The sequence below is a fragment of the Erpetoichthys calabaricus genome, chromosome 8 (genome assembly GCF_900747795.2).
Source record: "Erpetoichthys calabaricus chromosome 8, fErpCal1.3, whole genome shotgun sequence".
NCBI classification, from domain to species: Eukaryota; Metazoa; Chordata; class Cladistia; order Polypteriformes; family Polypteridae; genus Erpetoichthys; species Erpetoichthys calabaricus.
This window is the reverse complement of record NC_041401.2, coordinates 109,527,271-109,552,988: the sequence shown is the minus strand read 5'-3', so window position 1 is coordinate 109,552,988 and position 25,718 is coordinate 109,527,271. Positions and strand designations below refer to the sequence as shown.

Genomic DNA, 25,718 nt, shown 5'->3' with positions numbered 1-25,718 from the left:
GTTCATCCATTTCAGGAAGCTGAATATGATTACAAGCCGATGGTACTGAAAGACAAACTTCAACCTACACTGACGACATTGGTGAAAAACAAGGCTACAGGTATCGATGGGATATCAATCAAATTTGCCAAACAACTATCTGCCCTACTGACCAAAAGAGATTCATATTTGTGCCCATTCTAAAGGAAGGTGATCCAACAGAATTTGAGAATTATTGAACAATATTACTAATATCACATACAAATAAAATCTTGCTGAAGATAATTCAAAAATGGTTGCTGCCAGAGGTCCAGGCCTGTTTCAGAAGAGGCTGTGGAACGAGGTGAGTTTGTATTTCTAAAACTATCAGACAAATTAGTTTTGATCGTACACTCAAAACGCAGTGTGAGGAAATGGTACAATGGCCAATACATTGACGCTATCCATAAATATGGTGACATACGCATACTGTATGCAAGTTATGCGTATATATTAAGTGATTAATACATTGAAACGCAAGGTTAAACTAACACTTCGTCAGACCGATTGTTTTCACAGTCTACTTCAAAATGTCTTGTTGATATCAAACCAAAAAAATTAGCTGCACATATCTCTCAAGTACTGTATACTTTCAATGCTATCGTTTCGTCCGTCAGCGCGAGAAATACATTGACGTCATAACGGCACCGGATTTGAAAAGCAGAAAAGCCCGAGTTCGAGCAAGGAAAGATATGGCAGAAGTACTTCCGGGTTCATTTAAATGAGCGGTTTAGTCTATTTTGAAACAATTTTTCATTGCCTATGTAGAGCTTATATGTTATCCTTTCTATTTTAAAGTGGACATTAATCACAAAGTAAACGATTAGGGAGGAAAATTACACACAGCAAATAATGCTGCCGACGGGAGCGGTAAGTCAATTTCAGATTTATTTTCAAAGCCCAAAGGCTTTGACTGCGCTGAAGTCTCGAAGGTGGCGGGGCCTGTAGATCTGATTTCATAGTAGAAGCTCATTACCGCTGAGACGTAAAAATGCACGGGTCAAGAAAAAAAAATAGTAATAGAAATGTTACTCGGTTAGCATTTGTTATTTTATTCATTGCCTTTTGAATGCTGAACTTAAAATCTATTTAAAGTCGACGTTGCGCGGTGTTGATTTTAAGTATGTAGCAATATATATATATATATATATATTGTGCAAAGATTTCAAATAAGTATGAATAAAACTTCACAGCCACTAGCTCAATGGTAACGGTAATTCTTAATTGGTTTTATTTTTGTGTACCCGTGGAATCCTGCCCCATTTTAAGCCCCCTTTTATAATTTGTATATTGATTGGATTCACATCCTTTCTTTACTCACAATCATTTGCTTTTCACACTTGAACGAACATGCACAACAGATATCATGTGGAGTAAGTGAACGTCATTGGAGTATAAATTGTGCAGTGCAAAAACAAAAAAAAAAAAAAAACATTAGCTCTGCGTCTTACCGTGGTTTGTACCTCGCTTTGGTCATGGGTTAGAGTTCAGCATATGTGACAGCCCAAAGTCACAGATGAGCTAATTTAAAAAAGATGCCCCCAAAGTTCGGACTCCGCTTTTATGGTATGTGATGATTTTAGGTTTTTGTAAACTGTTCAGGCGAGCCATCCTCAGATTAATGCGTCTGCCCCATTTTTGTTGTTTTATTGAGAGTTTGGAACGATTGAACAGCTTGAATTAATCCCAGTATGTGTGTATGTATATGTGTGTGTACACACACTGTAAAGTGGAAAGGTTGTAACAATCCTGAAATCCAATTCAGTGGTGTTTGTGGACTTGTTGCTCCAATTATTCCACAATAGACATAAGAATTATGGGGAATTCTAAATTCTATGTTCAGAATGAACGGGATTAATAAAAAAACAGATTATATAGTATATATGTGGCTGTAATTTTATTAAGGGTGTATCTGTTCATCACCACCATGGACTCAACAACCATCAGTTTAAAGTTATTAATGTGAAAATACTTTAGCCTCAGTTTTGTTGTTGTGCTTAAGGCTTTTAGATTTCAAACCTGGGTTTGCGAGTTTAAATTCCAGTACTTAAACTGTGTGACCAAAAGACAGTCACTTCACTTGCCTGTGTTCCAATTGGAAACAAAAAAAAAAAAAAGAAATATAACCAATTGTATCTCAAATGTTGCAAGTCAGCTTGGATAAAGGCATCAGCCAAATAAGTAAATGTAGATGTATGTGGAGTTGTGATGCTTAGGTAAGCATGCCAGTGTGTGTGCCTATAGATGCATACACACACGTTTAATAACACAACTTTAGTTTTTCATATTTTCCTAAGGTACATATTTTTATTTATATATATATGTGCTTTTAGCAAAGTTGCTATAAAAAATTGAAACTGAAAAGGTGTATGGATCAAGGTTATTAAATGACTAGCATATAAATTATTTGTTGTTTACATCTCCTTTTAAGTTGTATGAAAGCTATGATCATATGGTATAAGAAGACATCTCCTGGTGCTAGTTTCTTTCAATAACACTTTTACGGCTTCCATGGAAAAAAAAAAAATATCAGTTTAATTCATTCACTAGTCGCCCAACCTGTACTAGAATGTCAGGATTAGTACAGTTCTTTTAAGACGGCAAGTTATATTAGTTGGCTATAAAGATATCCATTGCTGGCACATCATGTGCCTTTGGTTTTTAATAATGTTTTAGATGCAAAATTAGTAAATGCTTCTGGTGGTTATTGTATATTTGACTGAGTTTTATCTTGGACAACTTGGATGTTCAGTATACAATTGTTTGCTTGAATTTTACTATGTTTGAGTATTAAGGTTAGGAATCTTGCACAGGGTCACAAAGTGGATTGAAGGCAGCAGTTTAACTGGCAGTTTTGTGGTTTTGTGCCTTGGTCACTGCACCACAATTGGTCACTGCCATATTTTCATAGCATGCCATGTCTAGAGTCTAGGAGTTTCATTCAGAAAATGATGATTTGTAATTTGACTTGGGATTTCCAGTTGTACCTAAGACACTATGTTCCACTTACTGTATATACTAACAGACCATATCAGGCAATCAGGAATGTTAGCAAGTTTTTATCATTAATATTAATGATTACAAAAAAGATATTTGATAAAAGAAAAAAAAAAAAACTTCAAGTTATCTGCCTGTTTTTGATTTGGGCATTAGCTGCTAAAATGGTAGAAAGTGTTTTTGGATACAAAGAACAACAAAATAACAGGGGAAAAAATGATTACAGTACTGTACTTAAAAAGGTTTTTAAGTTTTATTCTGAGAATCTGAGTTCTAAGCTATGAGACTAATTAAACGTAACTAATCTAAATTTGTATGTTAAATATGCTTTATATAAAGTACTTCCGTTTAGAACAAATGTCATTGCAGTGAAAACAGATTCACTATGTTTTAACAATACCGCAGACTTTTGTAAATAACAAGCAGAAAAATATGATTGCGACTGGAGAAAGTATATAATGGGTTTAACAGTATGTGTTTACTTAAAATGTAATCGGTCTAAGTAAGTGCTCTTCAAAGCCCATGGGATAATGAGATGAATTGGTTTACTATTGTATCCTACACAGTCCCAACAACTGAGAAGAGGTTTTACGTTCATTCTCTGATTGTAATGAGCACATTTGTCCATTTTGCAATGGACGTACTGTATACAGTTCAGGGCTATGGAGAAGAACCTTGCATGCATCCTCAGTTACTACACTGGGGTATTTCCCATCTTTGCCACACATTAAATTCAAAACTTGTATTGTATTTTGATATTTATGGATGCCAATATTTGTTTACCTGAATGATATTTGGGTAACTACTTGATAGATATCAGTGTTTTAAAGTTGTTGTTGTGTTAGTATTAATATATATTTTGTATTGTATTGCAGAAAACGGCACAATGTTGTTCACTTCAGTAGCGGAAGTACCTTTTTTTTTTTTTTTTTTTTTTTTTTTAAATTAAGAGTGAATGGGATTTCTATTTTGCCCTGGTATCAAAAGGAAAGGTATCGAATATCATAGCATTTCCTTGTATTGGTGTTGATTACAAAAATTCTGGTATCTTGACATCCCAAGTTGAACATTGTGAGTAACAGTGATAGATCTTTTCTAACATCAAAATGTTATGCTGATGTGCACTTTAGTGTGTAAAATGAAGGGAGAGGAAGGGATTATCAGCTTTAATTTGAAAAACCTCAAATTTTTGAGCCCACTTAAGACAAGCATTTTATAATTCTGAGTTGATGCAGTTATGGTCTTCCTGCCAGCATCATAATAAGTCAAGTTAGTCTTAACCTGACCGCTTGTGTGCCTGAAAGAAAGTTTAAAAAAAAAAAAAAAAACTGAACCACACGTCCCTGATATTGTTCGTAAGATTAATGAAGTGTTAAGATGACTTCAACACTGTAGATAGACTATCAGCAGGGCTATAAACCCCTAGTTCTTTTTAATTTTATATATTAATCAAAAACAGGTTACTGTAGGTAAGTGAAGCTTTTTGCAAAGGTTATAAATGGGTTTCATTTTGGTTTGTGCTACGTAGTGCGGGAATACATTAGAAGATCGTTTCTCCCCCAAACTATGCGACTCTTCAATTCCACCCGGGGGGGGGGGGGGTAAACGTTAACATTATAAAAAGTTATTGTCTGTTTTTACCTGCATTATTATCAATCTTTAACATATTTTTTTTTTGTATTTCCCCTTGGGATTAATAGATAGATCGATACTTTATTAATCCCAAGGGGAAATTCACATACTCCAGCAGCATACTGATAAAGAAACAAAATTAAATTAAAGAGTTATAAAAAATGCAGGTAAAAACAGACAATAACTTTGTATAATGTTTACCCCCCCGGGTGGAATTGAAGAGTCGCATAGTGTGGGGGAGGAACGATCTCCTCAGTCTGTCAGTGGAGCAGGACATTGACAGCAGTCTGTCGCTGAAGCTGCTTCTCTGTCTGGAGATGACACTGTTTAGTGGATTCTCCATGATTGACAGGAGCCTGCTCAGTGCCCGTCGCTCTGCCACAGATGTCAAACTGTCCAGCTCCATGCCTACAATTTGGCCTGCCTTCCTCACCAGTTTGTCCAGGTGTGAGGCGTCCTTCTTTATGCTGCCTCCCCTGCACACCACTGCGTAGAAGAGGGCACTCGCCACAACCGTCTGATAGAACATCTGCAGCATCTTATTGCAGATGTTGAAGGACGCAAGCCTTCTAAGGAAGTATAGTCGGCTCTGTCCTCTCTTGCACAGAGCATCAGTATTAGCAGTCCAGTCTAATTTATCATCCAGCTGCACTCCTAGGTATTTATAGGTCTGCACCCTCTGCACACAGTCACCTCTGATGATCACAGGGTCCAGGAGGGGCCTGGGCCTCCCAAAATCCACCATCAGCTCCTTGGTTTTGCTGGTGTTCAGGTGTAGGTAGTTTGAGTCGCACCATTTAACAAAGTCCTTAATTAGGTCCCTATACTCCTGATGCAGCCCACGATAGCAGTGTTGTCGGCGAACTTTTGCACATGGCAGGACTCCAAGTTGTACTGGAAGTCCGATGTATATAGGCCGAACAGGACCGGTGAAAGTACAGTCCCCTGCAGCGTTCCTGTGTTGCTGACCACAATGTCAGACCTGCAGTTCCTGAGACGCACATACTGAGGTCTGTCTGTAAGATAGTCCATGATTCATGCCACGAGGTATGAATCTATTGCCATCTCTGTCAGCTTGTCCCTAAGGAGCAGAGTTTGGATGGTGTTGAAGGCGCTAGAGAAGTCCAGAAACATAATTCTTACTGCACCACTGCCTTTGTCCAAGTGGGAGAGGGATCAGTGTAGCACGTAGATGATGGCATCCTCCTCTCCCACCTTCTCCTGGTATGCGAACTGCAGAGGGTCGAGGGTGTGGCAGATCTGTGGCCTCATGTGGTGAAGCAGCAGCCGCTCCATGGTCTTCATCACATGTGACGTCAGAGCGACAGGCCGGAAGTCATTCAGCTCACTAGGATGTGATACCTTTGGGACTGGGGTGATGCAAGATGTTTTCCAAAGCCTCGGGACTCTCCCCTGTTCCAGGCTTAGGTTGACGATGTGCTGTAGAGGACTCCCCAGCTCCAACGCACAGGCTTTCAGCAGTCATGGTCATCTGGACCCTCTGCTTTGCTGGCACGAAGTCTCCTCAGCTCTCTGCTTACCTGGGCTGCTGTAATTATGGGTGGGGGGGGAACTCTCTCCTATGCTGGTGTCAGCAGAAGGATGAGTGGAGGGTGCAGTACTCCGAGGTGAGAGTGGGTTAGGGTGGTCAAACCTGTTAAAGAAGTTGTTCATGTAGTTTGCTCTCTACATGTCTCTCTCGATGGTGGCACCCTGCTTTGAGCTGCGGCCAGTGATGATCTTCATCTCATCCCTGTTGTTCTGTAACTTCTGCTCCTTCGCCACCCTGAGCTGAACTCGGAGTTCCTTCTGCATGCGCTTGAGCTCATGCTGATCACTGCCTTTAAAAGCCCTTTTCTTCTGGTTCAAAAGGCCCTTGATGTCACTTGTAATCCATGGCTTGTTGTTAGCATAGCAGCGTACTGTTCTTACCGGAACTACAATGTCCATACAGAAGATGATGTAGTCAGTAGTGCTGTCAGCAACCTCCTCAATGTTCTCACTATATGATCCCTGCCGGATATCCCAGTCTGTAGTTCCAAAGCAGTCTCTCAGGGCCTGCTTTGCCTCAGGGGACCACTTCTTGAATGAGCATGTGATTGTAGGTAGCTCCCTCACATTGGTTTGTAGTGAGGCTGAAGCAGAACCAGGTTATGATCTGCTTTCCCAAGTGCAGCCAGCGGGGTGGCGCTGTATGCGCCTTTAACGTTTACATACAGTAGGTCAATAGTCCTATTTCCCCGATGTGTTACCTGCCTTCTCCCAGTATGTGGATTGTAATGTTTTATCCAGTGTCGCATGGTTAAAGTCTCCAGCGATTAGCACAAGCGCCTAGGGGTGCTGCGTTTGCAGTTTAGCAACAGCAGAATGGATGATGTCACTCGCTATCTCCACGTCCGCCCGAGGAGGGATGTATACAATAACAACAATGACGTGTCCAAACTCTCTGGCCAAGTAATAGGGACGCAAACTTACAGCCAACAGTTCGATGTCCCTGCAGCAAGTGGAGATTTTAACGTTACATGTCCAGAGTTGCACCACCTTGTATTCACATAGAGAGCGAGTCCTCCTCCTTTCCGCTTTCTGCAGGTACAGGGTGAGGCAGAAAGGATGGACGTCTTTGAAATGGCTAGAACTCACCACTAGGTGGAGTGACAGATGTGCGGTAGGTGGTGTTAGGTTCGCAAAGTCTTAGCATTTTTTTTTTATTTTCTTTTTAGTTGAAGCAATGGAGCCGAGAACGATAGAACACCGCATTTTTGCGTACGACTGTTTTGTCAAGAACAACCAATCTATTACCGCAGTTCAGCGTGAGTTTCGTTGCCATTTCAATATCCACAGAAATAAAGCTGTTCCTGCTCATAACACTATCCTACATTGGGTTAAAGCATTTCGTACACGAGGTACACTAATGAACAAAAGACCCCTGGGGGCTACACGAACGGCACCTACCCCTGAAAATGTGGAAAGCGTATGACTAGCCCTGCTACGCAGTCCAAGTTGATCTGCTCGGAAGCATTCTTCTGAACTTGGCCTCAGTAATCGTTCGGAGCACTATATCAAGATGATAAACAACTTCTTTTTTACTTGAATTACGACGAAAACGTATTCCCATTCGGCATGTGTGGTTTCAACAGGATGAACAGTGATCAGTTAAATAGATAAATTATCTAAAAAGATAGAAAGGTAAAGTCGTACACGGAGCTGCTGGAAAGGCTGCCACTCGTGGCGTTGCCTGAGTCATAGGATGCATCAAATATGCACCTCTCTTGTTGTATGTAAAGCAGTTTTTCTTTAAGAAAAATCTTTGATTACATTGATTTCTTGCTTAATTTATTCCAAATATTTGTTGTTATAAAATAAAAATGTATTTGTTTGGGTTACGGCTAGTAATCTTACTTCAAAAGTCTGTATTCTGGTCAAAATAAGTAAAACCAAATCATTTTGTTTTCTTTAGGCTGTAACCACAGCTTTGGCACAAGTTGACCGGGAGAAAATTTATCAGTGGATTAATGAGTTGTCTAGTCCTGAGACACGTGAAAATGCATTACTGGAACTTAGTAAGAAGAGGGAGTCTGTCCCTGATCTGGCACCTATGCTTTGGCACTCCTGTGGCACCATAGCAGCTCTGTTACAGGTACAGTATATTTTACAAGTATATAAAAGTAATACTTTTACATAACTACATTTTTTTTATTCTTTGGGAAATATTTGCATTGTTCTTTGAAACTAATTATGTGGTAGGGATTTGTTTGGTCAAGTATTTTTATATTATTTCATTTTGTTTTGTATTTTAAGTTGTTATTGCATTTTACAATAATGAAAGTTACTATTACTTGACTTTTTTGCCCCAAACAAAAAATGTGGATGATATTTTTTACCAGGAATTATATTTTATATCGTTCCACTTTTATTTGCAAGATGATATATTGATTTAAAAGTGAAGTTGACCTTTTATGGCATGTGGGCTAATTTTTACACTTTACAGGACAAACATTTTTACCTGTTTATGTTAGAAGATTTCATGTAAATAGAATGTACTTTAATACATTTAAACTTCAAAGCCTGTCCTCCATCACTCCAATGGATCATCCTGAAATCAGTCTTCCTTCTTCAAAATAACTCTTCTAAAGAAACCACTAAAGAAAATCATACAATATAATGTGTGTTATTAACAGGAAAAAATGAATTAATTTGCCCCATTCTCGCACATCTTTCCTCCTCTTGTTCTCAAACCTGTTGTCGTGTTCTGATAGGACTGTTTACAGGGTAGGAAACTGCCTCATAGGGGATGCCAGGTCTGTTGCAGTGTCTAGTCATACTCCTACCCATGCTACCACAGGACCATTTTGGAGTTGTCAGTTAACCTAACCTGCACATCTTTGGAGGTATAGAAAGGAAATTGGATTACTTATATAGATATGGGATGACGCTCGAGTTGCCCAAATTGAGCTGCAGCGATAGGGAGACGGGATAGCATACTGCTTGCTGCTTGTTCTGATCGACACATTTACAAAAAAAAAGATGCTAATGGAGAGGTGTGAAGGAATTTAAGGTGGCCCGGGATTGCAATTTTTTTCATAGGCTTCAGGGATTCTAGTGTTAATAGTGTCTGCATTGGAAAGTTCTGACAAATAGTTTTAATCACTTACTGCAGTGTTTTTGCTATTAAGTAAAATTAAGTTATGTTACCAGGTAGAAATACAAAATAGTTAAGTTCTGAATTCTCTTCCATTTAAATTTTCACTTGTGTGAACCATGGAAATGAATGAGAATTTTATGAAGGAATACATGGAATAATATTTCTATCATAGGAATTTACTAGTAAATTCCAAGATGGAGTGATATCTGACAACTTCCCAGTTCAAGAGGTTAATTTATACAGAGCTTGTCTTGTGAAAATCGAGATTAGTGCAGTTTTGTGAAAGAGCCGAAATACAGTAACATATGGTTTGTTTGTTTTTTTTTTTTCTGGTCCATAGCTGTATTTGACTACCCTGTATAAAAGCTATAGTCAGGGTCCTGAACTTATTGTTTCCATTTCTGGATCACTCCCTCACTGCTTGGAGCAAAACTTCCAAGATCGAATAGTACTTGCAAATTACCAGGACACCTATTTATGTGTGAACAATTTCACTGAATTTCTAAAATGGTAATTAGGGAGTTTCCTGGGCTGCAAGCGTACATGAAAGGGGTTTAAGTCTTCAACTACAGGTTGTCGATCATGGGTTCCTTCAGTTTGTGCTTTTCACACATTACCTCAGTTGTTTACTGTTAAATTCCTAGGACAGCTAGCCGCCTTTGCTTTTTTTGGTGCATTACTTGGTCATCTATAACGTCCTGCATTACTGTGAAGTCCTCTCAAATAATGAGCACCTTATATTTTCAGGTTTTCAGCATGTGTAGAGATTGTGAAGGAAAAAAAAATGAATAGTCAAGTTTTCTTGTGTTAAGCTGTTTTCTTAAATTTGTGAGAGTGGCTAAAAAAATAGGACTCTTAAATAAAAAGACTACAAGTTTATTCCCAGCTTCTAGCTCTGTGTACATCTGTTAGTAATTCAACTGTACAGGGCCCATAAAAAGTATTCACTCACATTGGACTTTAATATTTTACTATTTAACAAGATTGCACCATAATGGTTTATAGTAGGCCTTTTTCACTTTGATCATTAGGAAAATAATCATAATTGTCAAAGTGGAAATAAAAAATAGAAACTGATTTATATTTATTATAATTATTGAATACAAGTTACCAGATGAGTATGTATTCTCTCCTTTCACTGTGACACTCCTAAATCATCACTGCTACAGCCAGTTGATCTTAGACATATTTTGTTAAATGGAGATCAGATGTTTCAAATGATTGTACTAGAAATTCAGTAGTATCTGGAAGGTCCAACTGCTGATGAGTTGAGTTTCTTGTAAAAACTAGAGGAAGAAAACAAAAATTCAATGACAAGGTTACTTACTGAAAGGTACCAGTTGTTAGACTGATCCAAGAAAATGTTCAAGTCACTGAATATCCCTTGGAATCCAGTTAAGCCAATCATTACAAAATGGCACAAAAAAATGGCAAAAATGAAGTGACCTTTCAAAGAGTGCACTAGTGAGAATGGCCACCAAAAGTTTCATGACAACTCTGCAGGTGTTAAAATCTTCTATAGCTGAAATGGGAGAGACATACAAAACCTGTTGCCCAGATGCTTCACTTTTTGTAGCTTTGTGGAACAGTTTTAAAGAGAAAGCCAATGCTAAACAAGTCTCTTGTGAAATCTGCCATCCTGGCTGTACATATAAGCATGCATTTCACTAAAGCTTTGCATTTATAAAAGACCTTGATGTGGTTTTGCTATAGAAACGCACATATTTATTGAAGAGATGTTTGCAGTTACTTTTATAAAACTTGTTTGTCTTGGGTTATTTGATTTCTTTTGCAATGTACTTAAGTGTCTGGTTTTTAATGTGATGATTAAAAATTTCCCTCTATGCAAAACAATGGTTTGTATGTGTGTGTATATTATATATTATTATATATATATTTTATATATATTATTATATAAATTTTGATTCAAATAACTGATAAAATTTGTTTTTACTTTATAGGAAATTGTTAATATCTATCCTTCTATAAACCCACCAACTTTAACAGCACATCAGTCCAACAGAGTATGCAATGCCCTGGCACTTCTGCAGTGTGTAGCATCTCATCCAGAAACAAGGTAACTTTCATTATCCATGTCCATGATTGTGTTTTATACATTAACTATGTAGCTGTCATTTTGGCAGTGGTCTTTGTAGGTTAAATGTAATAGGGAAATGCCAAAACAAAAAGTATGATTTTGTTAATACCATTTGACGGGAATTTTAGAATTTAGTACATGCGATATAAGTCTGTAGTTCATGCTACTGATCCTGGAATAATGTTGGATCGGTACCAAAAGTTTGACTTCAGTATTGATACCAGCTTTCTGACCTTAGTACTAGTACAAAATGGTTCTGAAGCAAATAATGGATAACTTCAGAACTTCTAGTCGCCACATTACTCATCACTTCCCTTTTGATAGCTTTGATGTCCTAATTGTATCTAAGCATTAAAGAGTTTGCCCAATCTTCCCTCACTCCCCCAAAGTTCCGATTGTGTTGAAGCGTATAGTTTCATCAAATCAACAGAATGGAAGTTTTTCAACAACTGCAATGTAGAGTGTTGGTGGCTGAAAGATTATGAGGAAAGCTGACAATTACTTCAGCCCCCCCCTGTACTTTTCTGGTATCAATATACTGCAAAACCCTATCCTGGAATGTTTCCTTGTTTCGATTTTTGATTGTTAACTTGGCATTTCTTTTAACTGGAAACATTTTGACACTTTTTATTTATGTACACTTTAATGAATTTAACTTTCTACCTTTATTCCAATCTTATTTTTCAGGTCTGCATTTCTAGCTGCTCACATTCCACTTTTCCTTTATCCTTTTCTACACACAGTTAGCAAAACACGCCCCTTTGAATATTTACGACTTACCAGTCTTGGTGTGATAGGTAGGTGATTTGTTTGTTTATTTATTTGTTTGTTTATTTCTTTATTGAAGATATCTGTGGATAGTTAAATGCAGAACATTTTGGAATAGTTTTCAGAAACTATAAGGAGAGAGTGGAATGGATTTTGCATGTCAAATACTGCATCAACAATCTTATTCGGTGTGTTTACATGGATAAAGAGTATTTACATGAATACAAGTACGCTTCTGGAGTTTGCCTTCAGCAAAACACTCCAATATCATTAAATTTGCAAAAAAAAAAAAAAAAAGTTAAAACATTCTCCTCATTGGCCACTGTGAATCCTATAATTTATTTACTTGTGTTTTATAAATACATGTAGTCCTTCTTGTTCTGTGAAGTAAACAGCAACCATTCCCTTTTTAACACTAGAATTACCAGAGCCTACGAAAAAACTCGTAAATCCGTCCCACCTTAAATCGCGTCTTAAATCCGTTTGCACCTCTCCGCCAGAGTCCTTTGTCATCTAAATGTGCTGATAAACAAAAGCTACTAGCAGCCAGCTATTCCATCCCCCCACCGACTTAGAATGAACTTCTCCTAGCTCAAGCCTTGCCTTGATTTGATTACCTGGGATTGAAGTGGAGTTTTACAGTGGAAATAATTCTAGCGTTATTTGGAATACACGCATTTCATGTGTGTTCCATTTCTATAGTAGGCTCTGCAAACACATTTTTAAAACAGAAACGTTTTTCATATTCTAATAGTATAAATGACAAAATGTAGGCATAAACTATTTAACGTATGAAGCCTGAAGTCCATATATCAAAGAAACACTTTCACAAAAGGTACAAATAAGAGAACACGTGCGCTTTCATTCAAAAAATTTAAAAAAAAAAAAGCCGCATTAGCATGCCACATTGACATTCTTACTACAACCGCCGCGGTGGCGTAATGGTATCAGCCCCTGACTGGGAATCAGAGGGTTGCGAGTTCGATCCCGCACGGCTCCACTTCGAGAAATGAACTGCTCTTATTCTTACAATTTTAGAATAACAACATAAATTTGATTTCAGTCTGTAACAGCCGGTGTAACTTATGATACTGGTAAAGGTTAGCTTTTTTTTTTTTTTTTTTTAATTCACTTTTCATTCTCGCAGTCGCATTCAGAATCAATCCATACAACCCCATCTGACACAGCTGGTTTCACATAAATAAAAGTGCACTTTTATTCAAGACTATAACCGAAGAATAAAGAAAGCAAGTTACAGTTGGTGGTTGATACGACAGCTTGCGTGGTGCAATGTTAAGAACTGCTGATTTCCGATCCGTGCTATATAAAATCATCACATTCAAATATTAACAGTTCCCACACACCCAAGGTCCGCCATTCCTACATTTACGACATGTGTACTTGTTGCAGTGTGCACACCTCTCTGTGCTATGGTTCCTATTACAGTGAATGAGCACCTGACACTGTTCTTTCTTCCCTGGGGGAAGCTGAGGTCTTAGAACGGAAGTTTGTTGATGCTGTATCATCTTTTCTTTTTCCATCGCCTTTTCCTGTAAGAAGCGACGACGAAGTTCCTCTGCAAGGTGAGCCATGAACACTCTTCTTTTCTCAGTGGACCCCGTGCATGCCTTATACAGTACATGTGCGTTCATCGCTGCTAGGTCAAGGATGTTGTAGAACACAGCAACCGGCCACCTGCGTGTTCCTGTTCGCACTGAACAAGCACGCGCCTTCTGGTCCATGATGTCAACGCCACGCTGGGGAAAAAAGAAAGACAAATATATGTGACATTTTGAAGAAATCATTTTATCACCAGAATAGCACCAGAATACTTCGTCACACTAATATTTTTTTCATTAGCATACCTTCATGTGGTTGTAGTCTGTGACCGTGTTTGTTTTTTTTTTTTTTTATCTTGCCCAATCTCCACATCATGGTGCATTATGCTGAGAATGCAGACAGACTTCATCTTTTTGGGCACATACACTGTCAGCATGGCACTGGGAGATCTAAACACCAGCGTGGAGAATTGTTCGTGTACTGAACTGACTTTAGCTGCAGGTGGAAGTTCCCGTCGCACTTTATTCATGGTGCCAAGCAGAGTTGTATTGCGGTGCAGCAGTCTATTAGCCAGCGAAAGTGACGTGAAGAAGTTGTCTGTTGTTACGGTTCTGCCTTTTTGGATTGCGGCAGATTTGGAGACAAAGTACATGTGCAATGCCACTCCTTATTTAGGAAAAGATCCCAGTTGTCCCACGGGAGAAAGACTTTCCGAGTCTGTGGTCATAAAGCTTATGGAGCCATTTCTGGACAAAGGCAGAACCGTAACAACAGACAACTTCTTCACGTCACTTTCGCTGGCTAATAGACTGCTGCACCGCAATACAACTCTGCTTGGCACCATGAATAAAGTGCGACAGGAACTTCCACCTGCAGCTAAAGTCAGTTCAGTACACGAACAATTCTCCACGCTGGTGTTTAGATCTCCCAGTGCCATGCTGACAGTGTATGTGCCCAAAAAGATGAAGTCTGTCTGCATTCTCAGCACAATGCACCATGATGTGGAGATTGGGCAAGATAAAAAAAAAAAACAACAAACACGGTCACAGACTACAACCACATGAAGGTATGCTAATGAAAAAAATATTAGTGTGACGGAGTATTCTGGTGCTATTCTGGTGATAAAATGATTTCTTCAAAATGTCACATATATTTGTCTTTCTTTTTTCCTCAGCGTGGCGTTGACATCATGGACCAGAAGGCTCGTGCTTGTTCAGTGCGAACAGGAACACGCAGGTGGCCGGTTGCTGTGTTCTACAACATCCTTGACCTAGCAGCGATGAACGCACACGTACTGTATAAGGCATGCACGGGGTCCACTGAGAAAAGAAGAGTGTTCATGGCTCACCTTGCAGAGGAACTTCGTCGTCGCTTCTTACAGGAAAAGGCGATGGAAAAAGAAAAGATGATACAGCATCAACAAACTTCCGTTCTAAGACCTCAGCTTCCCCCAGGGAAGAAAGAACAGTGTCAGGTGCTCATTCACTGTAATAGGAACCATAGCACAGAGAGGTGTGTACACTGCAACAAGTACACATGTCGTAAATGTAGGAATGGCGGACCTTGGGTGTGGGAACTGTTAATATTTGAATGTGATGATTTTATATAGCACGGATCGGAAATCAGCAGTTCTTAACATTGCACCATGCAAGCTGTCGTATCAACCACCAACTGTAACTTGCTTTCTTTATTCTTCGGTTATAGTCTTGAATAAAAGTGCAATTTTATTTATGTGAAACCAGCTGTGTCAGATGGGGTTGTATGGATTGATTCTGAATGCGACTGCGAGAATGAAAAGTGAATTAAAAAAAAAAAAAAAAAAAAAAAAAGCTAACCTTTACCAGTATCATAAGTTACACCGGCTGTTACAGACTGAAATCAAATTTATGTTGTTATTCTAAAATTGTAAGAATAAGAGCAGTTCATTTCTCGAAGTGGAGCCGTGCGGGATCGAACTCGCAACCCTCTGATTCCCAGTCAGGGGCTGATACCATTACGCCACCGCGGCGGTTGTAGTAAGAATGTCAATGTGGCATGCTAACGCGGCTTTTTTTTTTTAATTTTTTGAATGAAAGCGCACGTGTTCTCTTACTTGTACCTTTTGTGAAAGTGTTTCTTTGATATATGGACTTCAGGCTTCATACGTTATATAGTTTATGCCTACATTTTGTCATTTATACTATTAGAATATGAAAAACGTTTCTGTTTTAAAAATGTGTTTGCAGAGCCTACTATAGAAATGGAACACACATGAAATGCGTGTATTCCAAATAACGCTAGAATTATTTCCACTGTAAAACTCCACTTCAATCCCAGGTAATCAAATCAAGGCAAGGCTTGAGCTAGGAGAAGTTCATTCTAAGTCGATGGGGGGATGGAATAGCTGGCTGCTAGTAGCTTTGTTTATCAGCACATTTAGATGACAAAGGACTCTGGCGGAGAGGTGCAAACGGATTTAAGACGCGATTTAAGGTGGGACGGATTTACGAGTTTTTTCGTAGGCTCTGGTAATTCTAGTGTTAAATCTTCAACCTGAGCTGCAAATGATTCACGGTGTGGACACTGGCTTCTTTATCACCTCATCCCACTGTTTCAACATATCTATAGCAAATAGCTGATGACAACTAAACTAATACTTTATTTATAGGTTTCTGTTACTAGATTGCATGCAGCACACTCTTTTCTGCTTGGCTGTGTGAATTCTTTTTCGCTGTGCAAAGGACCCAGTACATGTGCTTCTTGCCTTACACCCAGCACTACTGGGATGGTATTGGCGTAGGTATTTTTTGTAAAAAAATGAGAAACCTAGAGCAATGCTTGTTACAGTGAGATGTAATCAAACTACGTAATGCTCATTACTTTTAACACTTAGCACTGTATGTTAGAGTTCATCAACATAATATGTCAATATTGCAGAAATATCTAAATTTATTTAAACCAAGAAAAGGAATAATGTAATCGCCCAAGCATTTAGCTCAGGAAGTTTATCTTGTCAATGCTTCTTCCTGTGGCTGTTTAAAGTATGTGTGAAGTGTGAGATTTGCCTGGACACCACCAGTCGGAAACCACATCTTTATCAAATCCACATGTTTATTATTCATAAATAAAGACAGTTCCAAAACGCCACACAATCCACACAGCAATATTCGCCCTAATTCAGTCCTTTCTCAGTCCTTAGCCACCTCTAATCTCCTCCTGGGAGCTTTGTCCTGCTCCCACTCCTGACTCTGGCTCCCAGACTGTAGGAAGGCGGCGCCTTTTATCCCTGTCCGGATGTGCTCCAGGTGTCTGATGACGTCCATCCGGCAGCATTTCCTGGTGTGGCGGAAGTGCTGCCCTTTGCCCCGGAAACACTCCGGGCGTCCCTGGCAGGTTCCTCCGCCATCTTGCCGAGTGTGGCGGAAGTAACTATTTCCATGTCCTTTGAGGCTTGAGGCGCCCCCTGGTGGTGGCCACGGGTCCCAACAGGCCAGAAGCTCTTTGATCTTCTCCCGTGGTCCTCTCCTGCTCCAGGGCGGTTGCCCCCTCGTGGCCCAGAAGCTATTCCTGCCACTTTCCGGTCTTTGTAGGCATCCCGGCCAGGTAATGACCCCGGCAATCTGCCACAGAAGCTAACACATGCACAGCCAAATGGAGTGCAACAGATATATGCAAACTACAAAATCTTTACATAACTGGATTTTTTTGTGGAGAAAATCTGTGTGTTTTAACCAGGTTTCCCTAACCAATATAAGTGTTTACACTTACAACAAGGGGTTGCATTTAAGTGCACTTCACTGCTGGTTTTGCATTTTAAATATGTTTTTTTTTTTTTTTCTTCTTCTTCTTCAAGGTGCTCTAGTTAAGACTGATGAGCAAGAAGTGATCAACTTTTTACTTACAACAGAGATCATTCCCCTTTGTTTGCGGATCATGGAATCAGGAAGTGAACTATCAAAAACGGTTAGTCCCTTATTCCTGTCTTTAAATTTAAAAGAATAATTACTTTGGCAATTTAAACTTAAACAAAATGTTCACTAAAAAGTTGTATAAAGAAAACTGTCAATTCTTGTTGGAGGTTTCACTACACGGTTCTAAAAAAAAAAAATCCCTAATGCCATTGAAATCCAAACTGTAACTATTTTTCTTCCAATGTAAATGTTCTTGACCATATACAGTATGTTTCCAACTTTACAAGATTCTTCCTTGCCAGTGCTATTGCATATTTTTGTTTATAAACTGTTACTAGTTTTGATAAGTTGGAGGATTGATTCTGGTGCAGACATCCCAATCCATATGTAATCGAATAATATTAATGCATATGTATTTAAAGAATATTTCCGTTCTTATCTGGCTGCTTAACGGTAATGTCATATTTGTCCTAAAGTGTACATAAAGTTCTTTATAGTAGTTAATCCATTCTGAAATGATATAAGATAGAGTATGTTTAGTAAGATCAGGATATTTCTAAAACTGTATGTAAAATAAATTATTTAAATAGTATGTTAACTATGCCTCAATCCATAGAGCCATGTAAAAAATAAAATTGTCAAGGTTCTACCTAACTTTCAGTTTTATTACTGGGCAGCAAACATACAAGCTATAAAAACCTGGACACAAATAGATGAACATACACAGGCTTGGTCCGCAATAGAAATAAAATCCTGCAGTACTTCTTTATATTCCCTGCTTTGTGCCCCAATTAATGCAAGTTATCGCCAATATACTGACAATCCAATTGTGCTTCACTCACTCAGAATATGGAACCAATGTAGAAAGCATTTTAAAATGGAGAATCTTTTATCTGTGGCACCTCTGCATGAGAACCACCTTTTTCAACCCTCGCAAACATATGCAGTTTTTATTATCTGTAAAGCATTTGGGATTAAATTGCTTAGAGATCTTTATATAGACAACATCTTTGCATCCTATGAACAATTACATTCCAAATTTAACTTTCCAGCAACACATTTCTTTCACTATCTTCAAATTAGAAACTTTGTTAAACAGAACCTGCCCGATTTTTCCTCATCTCGCACCCTCCTCTATGCTGGAAAAAATATTGCTCAGTTTCGAGGACTCAGACAGCATTTCTACAATATATAAAATTATTTTACAGTCCCTGCTTTTCAAAGATCCAAGAGGACAATGGGGGGAAAAAGATCTCTCACTCAACATATCAGAAAAGGAGTGGAAGATAGTAATGCAGAGAATTCACTTGAGCTCCATATGCGCAAAGCATACAATTATTCAACTCAAAATTATATATTGAGCACATCTGTCTCTCTTAAAATTGTCCAAAATGTTTCCAGGGCAAGATCCAACCTGCGAACGCTGCAATCAAGTCACAGCCTCGCTGGGTCACATGTTTTGGGCCTGCACCAAATTAACATCATTCTTGATTTTTAAGTGCCATTCAGACAGCCTTCACAATCCCTCCTAATCCACTAACAGCTGTGTTTGGTGTACTACCAGATGGGCTTAAAGTGGAGAAGGACAAGCAAATTGTGATTGCCTTCACTACACTATTGGCATGCAGACTTATTTTGCTAAACTGGAAAAATCCTAACTCTCCTCTTTTAAGTCAGTGGGTAACTGATGTTTTATACTATTTGAAATTGGAAAAAATCAAATGCTCAGTCAGAGGATCTGTGCAGAACTTTTTCAAAACCTGGCAGGATCTAATCAATAATATTTTAGAATAAGCTCTTAAAGCACTGAGGAAGTAACTCTCTTCCCATTTCTTTTTCTTCTCCATTTATTGTTATCCGCCTATTAAACTCATCAATTTATGTATTTTTACAAGCTTTGTTTTATTCCATTGGCCATGCTCTCTTTCTCAGGGGTAGGGGTTGATTTGTTTTCTATCCTATTATTTTTTGTAAAAATGTATCTGTTTATATGGAATGATTACAATAAAATCAATAAAATTATAAATAAAAAAAAAAAAAGAATGGAATTGGACTGTAAGCGAATATAAATCTATACATTGTCTTATACTACCAAAATCTTTTAAAATGGTCATAGTTTGCATCTACAGATATATTTTTAGGCAGTCACTAGAATATTTTTTAAAAACATTCAATTCTTGAGTAGATTAAATTGCAGTTTTCAATTTGCTGCACTACCCTTCTAGCTATACAATTTTAGTTAGCTATTTGTAAAATATATTAAAGTATTACATTTTAAAATTTGATAAAGGCAAATGTATATATTTAAGTAGTTATTACTAAAGCCTTATATATTTAAAGTAAAAAGCTTATACTGCCTCAATAATGATAAAAAAAAAAAAAGGGGTGCCTGCCCCTTTCCCCTCACTTTTTTTGAAGCCCACTTAATACGTTATGAACTGTAGAGTGGCTAGAGCTGACATATGTAGCATTTGATGCAAAATAAAGATTAAACCTTTCAGTACATCAGTGTACCATCACTCAGGCAATTTGGAGCCGTCGGCCGACCTTGTATGCAGATTTTCGAGATATGGGTGGAACAATGGAAGACTTGAAGATTAGAATATGCAAGCATGAAAAGAACTTTTAAATGACAGAGTACCTTGGCTGAGACTAAAGCGAAAACTATGTGAGACCACATTTCCTACCTTTGTGTCACCACGTTACCCATAAATTACATCTGACTTACCTCTGTATTTAGAATGAATCTATAAACAGTAGTGTGTGTGTTTACTAAATTATGACTGTGATTTTTTTTTTTTTTTTTTTTTTCCCCTTTTTTTATATAAACTCGCAGGTTGCTACTTTCATACTTCAGAAAATTCTTCTTGATGACACAGGGTTGGCATATATTTGCCAGACCTATGAGCGCTTTTCTCACGTTGCTATGATATTGGTAAGATAAGCATTTAAAAATAAATGATAGAATCATTACAGTATTGCACCTAAGAGGAGCTCAGTCTCTCTCTCTCTCTCTCTCTCTCTGAACATTTTTATATTTGTTAGATATACAGTAGCAAGAGAGAGAACAAGCACTGTAAAATTAGTAATGATTGACGTTGGCTTTTTTTCTTGTGGAGTCAAGTTTATCACAATGACAACTTTTGAGAACACAATTTGTATATAGTCTGGGTGGCATTCCTTTCAACCAATTGTTGCTCTGATTTGTTGCGGATAGTATCATGGGGATTTATTACTACTAGTTTTCATTTGATTTAATGATCATATTACTCATGTTTTGTATATGCAATGTTTTTAAATTATCTAGACCATTGGGGTAAAAATTGTTTATCGCAGACTGTATTCTCAACAGGGTAAAATGGTCCTGCAACTATCTAAAGAACCTTCTGCTCGTCTTTTGAAACATGTGGTTCGTTGTTATCTTCGCTTGTCTGACAACCCAAGGTATGTGATGTGATTTTATTGAGTAGTCCTAGGTGTATTCTAGTAGAGGACTTCGGATTTCTTGGATTTGTCTACACAGACTTCCTTTACTTTTGCCTAGAAAATAATATTCTTGGAGTATATATTTTCTGTATTATGTTCAGAATAAATAAAAGGTGTGCATGCTCTAAAATGCATGTTTATGTAGTAATGTTGAGAAATTAGTTTTTGCACTGAACATTTATTGTAAATTTGTTATAGAGTTAGGACATTTTTCAGAAACTGTTTAAAAGCAATCTTTCCTGTGATATTTTGAAGGAAGTCGAATAATGTCTTGCAAACTGAAAGAGTGAGCTAACAAAACAAAGTAGTATCTTCCTGTATTCACTCCTAAAAGCAGTTTGTACTATATGCCAGAATTTTAAAATGCTCCTTAGCTCCAAGATCATTCCCTTTTAATTGCTGTAAGAGCAATAGAGTCTAGCGGAGGCAAAAAATTAAGAAATGAAGATCAGTAAAATAATAATGTAGCAAATGTGCTCACATCATTAGCTTACTTTGTGGATACAAATGTAAACAGTCCACTTGTCTAATTGCCTTTTAACTGTTGTACATTTAAAAAGCATAGCAAATGAAACTCAGTTCTTGTAGATAGTTTCCTGCATACAACATGGCTATTGCACCATCTACTGTAGAATGTACAGCTAGCTTTCACAGTAAAGACTACAGTGTAACCTATGTTCTATTTTGTCCTAATATATTTAGTTTTGGAGAATTAATAGACATTATTTTAAACATTGCCTACATAAGCTTATAGTGTAAATAGTGATTTCTATATCTACTGATGTTCATAGGCAGATTTCTGTTGTAACAAAGAAAAATGACAAGAGACCAAATATATCCTGCCAAAAGTTGTATATTTTAACCAGTTAAAGTTGTATTACTGATGACATTACCAGTGAATACTGTCTTCTTGCTGAATAACTGACTTTGCAGTCTCTGGTTTGTTCATGACTAGTGACTAATAAGGTTATGCAGAAATGACACAATTCCTTCTATGACTGATAATTATTGGATTGAGAAAGTTTGACAGTATTACATCATGTAAATGACACCAGGTGTGTCATTCATGCTAAATTAAGCTTAATCTATGCATTGTGAGGGTCCCTGGCTTCCAGGGGTATCAATAGTATGGGACAGCACAGGTATTCCTTCTACCAAAATCATCTGCATTAGAGTGTGCTACACAGGCAGGTGGAAAGACCCTTCAAATGCTAATATGAGAATGCAGTGGCTGAATGGTCCTATATACCATATATATGTCATTGTTGCACAAGAATGGCATCAGAATGTGGCTACTACCACAGAAACCCAGGAGCAGAAGAAAAAGCGCAAAAGGAGCAGGAGACTCGGCTTCTGCCAGTGGTACATCACCACTTTGAATAGAGAACTAACCCTATAGGGCACCAGTGGTGACCTCCAAAGGAGACAACACCTCCTGGCCACTAGAGGGCTAATGGTCATATATGGGACCATGCTGCCTTTCAGTAAGGACAGCAAGGATTCAAGACCGCTTTAGTCAGGCCTGGAGAGGCATTAGGTTGTTTGTTTTAGCCTTTGGTTCAGCACAGTAATGTAGTAGCTGACACTGCTGCTTCACAGATGCATCATTCTGGGTTGTTTACATGTTAGAGTTTGAAAGTTTTCTCCGTGTCTGTGTTGGGCTTCTCCCATATCTCTAAAGATTTGCATTGTAGTTTAATAGCCAGTTACACCAGTGGGTATGTATGTATGTGTATGTGTGTGTGTGTGTGAGAGCCCTTGAAGTGAACAATTTCCTTCTATGTACCCAGAGCTGCTGAAATAATGTGACACTGAATTAGCAGGTTTGACAAGATTTTGTTGTCACATTTGAACTCTCCTTTGTTTATTCCTACGTATGTTTGTTTTTTTAAGTAAAGTAGGTATATTTTTGCATCTTTTGGCTCCTTGGATTTTTATTCTACATGTAGGGGGCTTCTGCAAGGACCTTTTATCATTTGCTACAAACAGCATCTAGCTTTACATACCAGTAATTGTTATGCTGACTGCTAAAAACAATTCTAAAAATGTGAGTGTATTGCAGATTTATATATTGTTTTTACTGATTAACAACACACATCTTCTCTTGAATTCTCAATACTGTATAGTATTATTTGTGTTGCTTTTTTATTAGTACCTTGTATCCTAAAATGCTAAAAAAAAAAAGGCTTTTGTTAGATTATATCAGTTTTTTTTTCCTTTTATAAACTCCATGGGGTAAGGAACACTTAAAAATATTTTTTGAGTGGAGAATTCCTTTAAGTGTATTGTAGAATGTGCAATGTAAAGTACTGGCATTTTCAGTTTTGTCCTAAAATTACAGTTGATTGCTTAAACAAAAATCTGCAATACTATTAGTTTACCGTTGTTGTTGTTTTTTTAATTTTCCCTCTCACATTCGGGTATACTTGCGTGTAGTAAATTTACTGGCCTTTTACTTTACTGTTTACTGTTTTTTTTATTTTCAAGGGCAAGGGAAGCTCTACGGCAATGCCTGCCTGATCAACTCAAAGACACAACTTTTGCTCAAGTCTTGAAAGATGATACTACAACCAAACGATGGTTGGCCCAGCTAGTGAAGAATCTACAAGAAGGTCCAGTTACAGACCCAAGAGGAATACCTCTTCCACCCCAGTAGTGTTGCTACTAAGAATCATTAAGAACATTATTGTGATAAAGATGGACAACCAAGTTATCCATTTTGAGTGGAGAAATGGTACAAAGTTGATACTGTTTGCTTAAAATACTGAAACTCTGCAGGTGCTGAATTATAGTAGAAACATTAAGCATCTTTGAATGCTTCCCTGTGCAAAATCAGGAGAAAATTAGAAGAAAACTCTTCAGCTCCAGGATTTTTTCCCCTTGTTAATAAACAAAGAAGACTGTACACATTTGTTTCACTAGTTTTTCTAGTAAACTTTTCATTAAGTATTTTTGCCCTCCTACACATGGTACCAGTGTTACGGATAAGAGTTCTGATCTCTGTATTTATTTCAGCTGGTTGAGCCTCCTTGAAGCCTTGTGCACATTTTGTGAATTATCTTCTAATGAATGGATTACATTTTGAAAGCTCCATATCCTTCAGAAATTAAACTGTTAGTTAAAACAAAGAGATGAACTAACAAAGATCCACATGTCCACAATATAATTAATACAGATTTAATAGGAAGTCAGTTGTGTCAGCTATGGAAATAGAAATACTTTTTAATATACAGTGACTGGCTGATTAATGTACTGTAACTATAGTAATTTTCTCTGGAATTACAATATATAATACAGACTTTGACAAGTCTGGAAAGATGTGAAAATCTGTTGCAGAGTATTCAAAATAGATGTCAAATTTTATATTGAAGATACTATTATAGTTCAGTAAAAGAGCAGGTCATGCTTTTAATGCTCAGTTGGACTTGTTTTGTTATACCTGTCATGCCATCTGCTCCGCAGTGCCTTCCTTTTAATAAAAGCAGCTTTCCCCAAAAGAAAACACCAGCTAATCCAGTGTTTTATTATAATAAATCCTGATAGAAATTATTTAATGAAACCAACAAGGAAAATCAGTTGCAGGTATGCACTGGAACTGAAAAACACATGAAATGAACCTTTGGTCAGCTGGTGTTTGAAGCTCTCAGTACAATGCATTCCAGTGCTATTTGGCTTTGTAAACAGCATTACTTTAAAAAAAAAAAAAGTGAAAATAAATTGTACAGGATTATACAGCCATTCAGATCGATACACACTAATGTATTGTATGATATATATGTATAATATAGAGATGATATTGATGTTCTGTTAAGCAGTGGGTTAAAAAAAAAAAGTTTGCATCAAGAAATTACTGGAGTTATTTTAGTCTTGACTGTTGCACACCTAATGCACACTTCTAAAAGCATTATAAGTTGTGTGTGTGTGTGTGTTTTTTAAATTGCAATTTAAAAGCCATAGGAATCCACATTTGGGATTTCATAGGTAGGGTATTACTATTATTATTTTTTTTTTGTAAAGTTCTTTAGAAATATTAGAATGACTTTGCATTTCTTCTATCCTATTCCTTTACAGTTTACATATATTTAATCTTTAATGTGAAACTTTGAAACAGATCATCTTATAACTGAATGAATTCATAGATAATTAGGTAGCCTGTTTTAGCCTTATTGATTTCTTGTTTAGTACTTATACAGCAAAGTAGCAAGTGCTGACCCATTATGGGTCTTGTGCAGTTGGTTTTCTCATAAGCACCAAATCCATTTTTATATATACTTTTTTTTTGTTTCGAATACTGTTTTGTCTGAACCTTTAAAGGAGTATTCCTCGCTGCTAGTAATCAAAGGGACCATAGGGGTCCCACCTTTTTGAAGATATTTCAGAGTAAGATTATTACTGACTATCTAGGATTCTAGTGGCTTTTTATCTCTTCCTGGTGCGATATTCTTACTGTTCATTGTGGTCTTGTGCTTTTCATCCGCTTGCTTTTGCTATTACAAGAACCTTTCAATTAGGGATGTGTTCTGAAAAAATAAGCACAGATTTCTACAGTTAAGAGTTGTTTTTCTTTTCAGAGGCCAGAAATTAATTGTTAGGACCATAAAATTCAGGCATGAGTGACAATTTACCT

General features: G+C 37.5%; 1 protein-coding gene across 1 annotated transcript; it reads left to right on the top strand.

Annotated features, from left to right (window-relative positions):
- Positions 1 to 703: 703 nt before the first annotated feature.
- cnot9 (CCR4-NOT transcription complex subunit 9) lies at positions 704 to 24,666 on the top strand. Its single transcript, XM_028807250.2, has 8 exons — positions 704 to 888; positions 8,105 to 8,284; positions 11,251 to 11,366; positions 12,075 to 12,184; positions 17,548 to 17,657; positions 20,442 to 20,540; positions 20,958 to 21,049; positions 23,579 to 24,666. The coding sequence occupies exons 1-8, from the start codon at positions 871 to 873 to the stop codon at positions 23,745 to 23,747; spliced, it is 894 nt and encodes a 297-aa protein (XP_028663083.1). The 5' UTR covers positions 704 to 870; the 3' UTR covers positions 23,748 to 24,666.
- Positions 24,667 to 25,718: the final 1,052 nt, after the last annotated feature.